Here is a 9070-nt window from a genome sequence, read left to right as displayed (position 1 = left end):
TCCTTGAGGACAGGCACTTCTGTCTTTGTATTTCCATAGCCAAACAATTCATAATAACGTAATAAGATTGTATATGGTACAACTGCTTGTTGATTGCTTGACACTGCAGAAATCTAGTCAAATAACAAAAATAACCTGAACTGGGGAGCTGGACATATGAGTAAAAGAGTGGAGTAGTATAGAGAAGAGAAGAGAAGAGGGCCCAGGATAATACCTTGTGGAATACCAGCAGGTGGAGGAGGGTGATCTGGAAGAGGCTCCAGCAAAGAAGAGTAGTCAGATAGGTAGGAGGAAAACCAGGAGAGAGTATTGTTCCAAAAACCTAGAGAAAGAAAGATCAAGGAGGAGAGCATCATCAGTTGTGTTAAAGACTGCAGAGAGGTCAAGGAGAAGGAAGATTGAGAAAAGGCCCAATATTGGATTTGGCAATTAAGAGATCATTATTAACTTTGAAGAGGGCAGTTTCAGTGGAATTAATTATATTGGGAACCAGATTGTAAGGAATTAAGAAAAGAAGAGAGAAAGTGGAGGCTCCTATTGTAGGTGGCTTTTTCATGGAATTTACCCACGAAGGGCAGAACAGATATAGGATGATAGTGGGCATGGCAGAGTCAAGTTTTTTTCAGGATAGGGAAGACATGGGCATGTTAGTAGGCGATAGGAAATGAACCAATAGAGAGGGAGAGGTTGAAAATAATAGAATGAGGATGACAGAGGGAGCAATCTGTTGGGAGAAAAGGAGTGGGATAGAGTCACTTGAACAAGTAGAAGGGTTAGCCCTGGTAAGGGGTAAGGCCACTTTGTCATGTGAAAGGGGGTAAAGGAAGAGACAATGACAGTAGTAATTTGAGTAATGCGAGATGAAGAAGAGGGAGCCCATGATGAAAAGCCTTATTATTTTCTGCAGAATATGAGGCAAAGTTCTCAGCTGAGGGAGTAGAGGGGAAGAGGAGCCACGGGAGGTTTGAGGAGTGAGGAAAAAGTTTGGCAGAGCTCCTGTCAAGAGTGTGAGGTAAATTGGTAAAGGAGGCATAATAGGATTGCCTAGCAATAGTGAGGGCCTTGTTGAGCTGATGGAATATAAATTTGTAGTGGACACAAAGCCCCAAGACTGTGGTTTGGCTGGGCATAATCAGTGACGTGATAAGGGGGCTAGGAGGACAGTGTAGAGTTGAACTAGTTCACCAAGGAGTCAAAATAGGGAGGAGGAGAGAGTAGCTATTATAGGGGAAGTGGCCTAGGAAAGAACTGAGGGATCAAGGTATTAGAGGTCATAGTGTGGATGAAGATTAGGGCTATGTAAGGAAAGGCAGAGGGAGAGTTGAAAATCCAATGGGTTATGGTCAGATAAGGGGGTTTCTGAATTCTTGCACATGGAGGTGGTGCATCTGTGGGTGACTGCAAGATGAAGTGTATGACCATCTATGTGCGTGGCTGACCTAGAATAGAGGAATAGCTCACGGGAGGTAGGTTGGTTGAGGAGATAAGTGTTTAGGGTATAAAAAAACTATAAATTAATGATACATTAATGATAATTTTAAATTTTATCATTACTATATTGGACAGATTGGCTTCAGAACAAGTTAGATCACACAAGGTCTGGTGTGGGTCTATAAAGTGGTTGCTAAGCTAGTCAGGGAAAGAGCATATCCCGTTGTAATCGCTAGAGCAGGGCCATTTCAGTTCAATAAGAATTATAATTTTAATTTCACACTTCTCTCTCCATACTTGGTTTTCTTTCCCCTGTGACTTACTTCTACCATCTTCCTAACACTCCCACTTTTTTTCCATTCATCTCTTCTACCCTTTTTTTCTTCTCTTCCACTCAAGTCTCTCTGTTACACTGATGATTAGGAACGGGGAAGGGCATGGCAGAGGGAGGTGGCAGTAGCATATTTTGGCTGTAACAATTACAACTTACAATTATATAGTGAATTAAAGTTTGCAAAGCACTTTCTTCACAGCCCTTTGAAGTGTAGAGCTGAAGGCGATTTAGTCCACCCCTACTATGGAGAAGAAAATGGCAGACCATTCCAGTATCTTTGCCAAGAAAACCCCAAATGAAGAGTAGGATATGACTGAAAACAATTGAACAACAACAAATTATGAAGAGGCTCAGGTCTAGGAAGATTAAGTAAATTGCCCAAGATCACACAGGTAGTGTCAGAAGCAGGATTTGAACCCAGGTCCTCTTATCTGAGGAAACAATGCTCTTCCCAGTATACCACACTGCCTCCTACATAGTACAATATATTTCTACATAATATCACCCTACTGGAGTCCATCACTGGAATAATAGAATACGCTATTAGGAGAGACTAGATAAATACTGTACTCCAAATAATAGCACAATCATGACATTCTTTAGGAATACAAGCTCTGGATCAGCTTTCCCAGGCCTATGTTGGAAGGAAACAATTACAAACCTTAGATGAGACTGTGGGATACATTTTTGTGAATGAGGTGACTCATAAATTACGTTTATAAATTCACAGAGTTCAGGATTCCTTGTGTTGAAGAAAAATTAAAATGTTCATGTTCAGGAAATTAAAATGACTATGGAAAAGATATGTGAATAAAACTAATAATGATTGCCATTGATAACTCTTAATATTAATTATCATTTATCACCTAATATAAATTCCCTCAATGTCCTTAGAACAGCCTTAGAGATGTTATCCCCATTTTACAGATGAATACTATAGTGGACCTCTTTTCTCTTTTTACACTCTTGTCCTTCGCTCCTTCATCAGCTAGGTATCGCACTGGGCTTGGAATGAGGAAGATTCATCTTCCTGAGTTTAAATCTGGCCTCAGACACTTCCTAGCTGTGTGACCCTGGGCAAGTCACTTAACCCTGTTTCCCTCCGTCTCCTCATCTATAAAATAAGCTGGAGAAGGAAATGGCAAACCCCTCTAGTATCTTTGCTATGAAGTCCCCAAATGGGGACACAGAGTCAGACGTGACTGGAATGGCTGAACAGCAAGAATTAGGTAACCCTGAGATCCATGTGTACAGCTCTGATCTCTTTCCTGAACTCTAATCCCGTGCCACCAGTTGCCTGTTGGGCATTTCATATAAGAGGTTCCGTAGGCATCTCAAACTCAACACATCCAAAGCAAAATACCTCATATTTGCTGCTCTTTCTCCCCACAGCCCACCTCTCCTCAGAACTTTTCTCATTTCTGTCTAGGGGGTCGCCTTCCCTTCCGCCGTCCAAGTTCACAATCTCAGAATCTTCCCCAATCCCTCATTCTCATTCACCCCATACATCCAACCGGATGCTAAGGATTTTCATTTCTACTTTCTCGACATTTCTTCTTCTAGTGGTTCCTTTTCTCCTCAGCCGACAAGCATTGTTCTCGTCTAACCCTTTATCGTACCTTGCCTCAACTACTGCAATGACATTCTCTCTGGTTCCGCTGCATCTAATAATAGCTAGCATTTATACAGCACTTCAAGGTTGTAAAGTACTCTATGAAGATTATCTCATTTGATCCTCATAACTGCCCTGGAAAGTAGGTATCCCCATTACACAGATGAGGAAACTGAGGCTAAGGGATTCAGTGAGTTATTCATTAGTGTATCCATTCTTCATCATAAGTTGTGTTTGTCCTTTGTTCTCCAAGAGGACCATGGCATCAGGGAGATGATGACTTGACTTGCAATTGACTTTGATTTGAGTGAGGAAGGGCTGTGCGAGGTCACCAGCCTCACTTTCTCCTCCAGAGCCATCTGGGTCCGGTGGCCAGATATTCATCAGTATGACTGGAGATGGTCCAGGATGCAATGGGAGACCCTGGCCATTTTAAGCTAAGGTCTTTTCAGTTTCTCACTTTGAGTGAGGTAATGCCCATTCAGTGAATAGGCCTCTTTAAGAAGAGAGTCAAGGGATGGTCCCTTAATAAAACAAACAAACAAAATCAAACTGGGAGGGGAAGACCCTCTGGAGCTCATAGACTGGACAACAATACATCCCTGCCCAAGCACCACTTCATGGTTATTTTTTGGGCCCTCCTTTGGCCAGCAACATTATAAGTATACATTGATGATTGTATCCAGGGTCACATCAGGGTCTGTTTGAACTCAGGTCTTCCTGACTCCAGACCCAGCACTCAGTGCTCTGCACTGCCACCTAGCTGCCACTAGCCTTTCCCTTCTCCAAGTTACACTCCACAAAGCTGACAAAGTGATTTTTCTCAAGCATGTGTCTGACCACCCCCTTCACAAAACTGGCCTCTGTTCACCACACGCAACACACCTGTTTCCATTCCTTTGCACTGGCCATTTCCCATACCTGGAATGCACTCCCTACTTACCTCCGTCTCAGTCTCTTCCTTTAAAATACAGTTCACTTGCCATCTACTATCCAAAGCTCTTTCTGATTCCCCACCCCCTGCCAAGTGCTAGTGTCTTCTTTCCCAAACAACCTTACATTTACCTAATTTCATGTCTGTATATTTATTCAGCTTATGTTTATGCTGTGTATGTTTTTATACATACTTGTTACCCACCCCATGACAATGTAAACTTACTGAGCGTAGGCATTGCTTCATTCTTTGCACTTCTATTTCTAGAACCTAGCACAAGAAATGACATATAGAAAGCATGAGTAATTAATACTCGCTAATTGATGGTTTTTGTTGTTGGGTCACACAGACAGTGAGTATCTGAGGCTGGATTCGAACTCAGCTCTCCCTGACTCTAGCTGGGTGCTCTATTCATTGTGCCATCTAGCAGCCCCTAAAAATGAATCTTTCCTTAATGTGATAAGTGTTGTTCAGATGTTTCAGTTGTGTCTGATTCTGAGTCACCTCATTTTGGGTTTGTTTGTTTTTTGCAAAGGCAATGGAGTGGTTTGTTATTTCCTTTTCCAGCTCATTTTACAGATGAGGAAACTGAGGCAAACAGAGATAAGCAACTTGTGCCAGATTTAAACTCAGGGAAATGTGTCTTCCTGACTCCAGGCTTGGTCCTTTATCCACTGTGCCATCTACTGGTAGAGCACTCAATAAATGCTCATTGAATTAAAATAAGCCAAGTTCTGGCAAGGGTCAAGCCACAGGCTCCAGTTATAAGCTTGTTTTGGGTTTCCTCTACTCCCATCCTGCATAACACTGCAATGCTTTAATAAAAATAGTTTGGTTTTTTTAATCATAAAATTTATTATTTAGTACTATTATTATGATTTGGAAAGTATGTTTGATGTCGTCTACTCCAACCCATTTCTTTTCCAGAAATTTGAACCTGGCAAGGTCAGATGAGTTGCTCAAGCTTACACAGCTAGTACTTGGTGTTTTTCTGACTGTAGACATGTTTCTGTTCATATGCTGCAAGCATTAAAACTGTACCTTGATTTCTGTAGTTTGAAATGTTCATAATGATACTTCTGCCTGAAGTGTCCCTGGAAATTCCTGACAATTCCCTTTCTCAATCTCAATGTTCAAAATTTGGGCAAATAGGATTCTTTAAACCTTTTACAGAAGTTATGGCGCAGATAAACCTCTCACCAAATATAAAAATATCATTGGGGTAAAGGATCTTTATTTTCTGATAAAATACGTAAGCTAAGAAAACCTAGCTTTCCAGGACATTCATGAAGTTAATGGTTTTTATGAGCTACTGTTTCAAGAGAAGATTTCAGGGTCTTCCAAGTCATGTAATATAGATGAATCTGCTTTCTTATTCAGCAATAATGGTTTCCTCTTTCTCTTTCCCCCTTGACTGGACTGCTTCATTTTTGTAACGAAATGAATGTTGAAGGGCAGCTGCCGCTTTACCTAATGCAGACAGAAACCCTGCTCCAGCTAAAGCAAAACACCTTATAAGAAAAAGAGCCAGGGGTATGGCATTTTTCCAGGGAGTCCTTTCCCATTTAGGGGGAGGGCCACTGTCAATACTTCCTCCATATCCATACTTCTTACAGAACGGAGGGGCCCATCCATAGTTACAGTGGCAATTTCTATTATTGTTGCAGATTCCTCTCTTGGTACACTTGTCCACTGTACAGTCAAAATTAAGAACATTCATGTTTGTACATGTCTTGTTAATACATAAAAATCCCTCACCACAGGCAGTGCCTTCTTTTACTTCTCCAATATCCGACAGTTTCATTGTACTCATTGGAGCGTGATAGTCTGTTCCCCAGCAAGTAAGATTGCCCTGGCTGACAAAATTCATAACTACTGTATAGTGTTCAGCCATGACAGGAACAATCTTGATGTTGACACACTGTAGTCTTCCACATAACACATTATCAGGTTCACACTTGGAATAAACACCGGTTATAATTCCACAGTTGCCAAAGCGGTCCCCTCGATTGGCTTCTTGGTAGCAGGCAAGAGGTCCCGATGTCGAACTGTGTCCAAAAAGATTCTTGCACTGCTGATTCCGAGAACTGCAAAACCCGTTGAAACAATAGCCATAGTGAGAGCATAGGGTACCATCCTGGATGTAGGTGTCCTCAGGGCAGTGTTCAGAGGTGCCATTGCAATACTCCTCAAGGTCACATTCGCTATTTTTGGCCCTACACAGTTTCCCTGCTAGTCGAAATCTACAGTTATAGCAGCAGAGACCAGAACCACACGTTGCTCTGGCTTTTAATTTACACGTTGGCTCGCAACACTTATCTTGCTCACAGTCCTTTGGTGTGCCACAGTCACACTGTTCGTCTCCTTCTACCACTTTGTCACCACATACGGAAATTTTTCTCTTCCCTAGTGTTGGTACATTCGACATACACCTTCCATAGGTGGCTATCTTTTCAAAATACTCTGTGTAACTGCAATTACTGAAACCTCCATCACCAGGGTTTTTGTCCATTAAGCATCTGTCGGGACCCTGACATTCACATCCATCCTCATCATCTTTCATGCCCACAATATGTCCCAATGCATGAAGAAACTCATTAGAGCCACTCAGGTTCTCTTGAGACAGGCTGCTCACAGATGCGCTATTTCCTTTATCACAGATACCTCCTACTTTGGCTTTTGTGGAGATCTCTTTACTTACAATTAAATGTGCCCAATCTGACTCGTCACGATGGTCTAGTTGCTTCTCTTTATATTTCATAAAGTCTTCATAAATTTTATCTTCTTTGGAGTCCTTAATATTTATTTTGTCCTGGTCGGACCAGACCTCAATTCCCTCCAGATAAACTCGACAGTTGAGTCCCTGAAAAACCATGTCTGCCAAAGCGATTAAAGTAAAGCCCTCCTTAATGCAAGCAGTCATATTGGATCCCAAAAGTTGATACCTCCCATTAGATATCACAAGAAAGGACTCTATATACTTAAGATGTAGATAGGTCGTCCAAGAAAACTTGGCAGAAATCTCTAGGTTCTGGTCGTCGGCGAAACGAGGAGCCGTTTCTTCATCAATTGCCTGGCAGGTGCGATCAGCTCGAACCTCCTTCTTCAGGCGATATAATACGTGTTCAAATTTTGTAGAGTCTTTCAAGGGTTCCATTTGGTAAAGGCTTCCATTCATGTTCACTATCCCTCGGAGCCCCCCAAAGCAGGTGTTTAACGTAGCCAGGGAGTCGGGGGAGCCCTCCACGTAACCTCCGTAGCTGCAGGCATCAGGGATGTAAGGCTGGTCCTCCAGGATGGCTCCCTGCCCAGTGAAGGAGAAAATGCGCAGGTGTCTGGACAACAGGAACTTCTTAGGGCGAAGGTGGACAACCTGCTTCCTGCCCTCCACCTGCAGGACGTAAGATATCCGGCCCGCCACCTCAGGATCCCCCCTACGGGGACCCAGCTGCCTGGGGATGATCACTTCGTAGGAGGAGAAGCCCCTCCCCGGGCGGTCCCCGAAGGCCAGAGCCAGGCAGCCCGGGCCCAGCAGGAGCGTGCCCAGGCCGAGCAACAGAAGGGAGCCAGCCAGGTGCGAAACGATGGCTCCCTCAGGCCCCATGCCAGCTTCCTGCCTCCCCTCCACGGAGCCCGGGAGCTGCAGCCCAGATCTGGGAGGGAGGGCTGAAGGATCCAGAGAAGCGCCGGGGGGGGGGGGGGGGGGCTCTGGCAGCCAAAGGTGTAAAGGGCTGTGAAACTTGGCTCCGCCCCGGGGCGCCTTCCAGGGCATTGGCCCAAGCACGAGCCTCCGGGGCGGTTGGGGTGCGCTGGGCTAGACCGGGATGAGGTCCGTTGGATGGGGTCCAGTGGAGGGGGCTGGAAGGATACAAAAAGACCACGCGAAACTTCCTGAGGGGAAGGGGAGATGGGTTGGCTGAAATGAACAGTGGGAGTGGAAGGGAACAAGGAACCAGTTGGGAGAAACCATGTTGAGATATCTCTATATTCTATCTGTTGCTGTAGCTCTAAGAACAGGTAGAAACGTCTGCAACATCTACATAGCTATCACAGATCAACATAGAGACAGATTTTTCTATCCATAAAAAGACATTTACATCCCTCTACCTATAGAGACCTACCAATATCACTAAATACGGATATCTTAGGCATATCCCTAGCTACACTGGGTACATATAAATGACTATCATATATCACAAAGTGACAGATCTCCCTATAGATATGAATATATCTACCTATAGATAATGATCTAACAGTACCTAGAAACATATCAGGTAAATATCTCCATGCTGTGAACATATAATTATCACATATATTTAAACTAGATAGAGACAGAGCCATATAGATGAAGCTAGAGATCTGCCACTATCTACAGATAGAGCTATCTTAGGTGTGTATCTCTATACTATATACATAGAGCTATCATGTATCTTATATGAACATATACAGACAGCTCTACTTTTGATAGATATCAATCTAAGATTAGCTATAGGCATATCTTAGGTAGATATCTCTATGCTATTAACTTATAGCTATTATATATAAACAGGTATAGACAGAGCTATTTATATACAGAAAGATATCTGTATAAGATAGAGATCCACCAATCAATACCTATCATATATATAAACACTTACTGTTGAGTTGTTCAGTCCGACTCTTTGTGACACCCTTCGGGATTTTCTTGGCAAAGACACTGGAGTGGTTTGCCATTTCCTTCTCTAGATAAAGAAACTGAGGCAAACAGGGTGAAGTGATT

General features: G+C 43.1%; 1 protein-coding gene across 1 annotated transcript; it reads right to left on the bottom strand.

Annotated features, from left to right (window-relative positions):
• Nucleotides 1-5214: 5214 nt before the first annotated feature.
• Nucleotides 5215-7983, bottom strand: LOC110216880 (disintegrin and metalloproteinase domain-containing protein 30-like). Its single transcript, XM_020998918.2, has one exon. The coding sequence runs from the start codon at nt 7913-7915 to the stop codon at nt 5684-5686; it is 2232 nt and encodes a 743-aa protein (XP_020854577.1). The 5' UTR covers nt 7916-7983; the 3' UTR covers nt 5215-5683.
• Nucleotides 7984-9070: the final 1087 nt, after the last annotated feature.

Source organism: Phascolarctos cinereus, unplaced genomic scaffold, assembly GCF_003287225.1.
Source record: "Phascolarctos cinereus isolate Bilbo 61053 unplaced genomic scaffold, phaCin_HiC Scaffold_5;HRSCAF=322, whole genome shotgun sequence".
NCBI classification, from domain to species: domain Eukaryota; kingdom Metazoa; phylum Chordata; class Mammalia; order Diprotodontia; family Phascolarctidae; genus Phascolarctos; species Phascolarctos cinereus.
This window is presented reverse-complemented; position numbering and strand designations above follow the sequence as displayed.

What these genes read in the sequence shown, in the direction of transcription:
- LOC110216880 (XM_020998918.2), bottom strand. Translation starts at nt 7,915, where the DNA reads ATGGGGCCTGAGGGAGCCATCGTTTCGCACCTGGCTGGCTCCCTTCTG.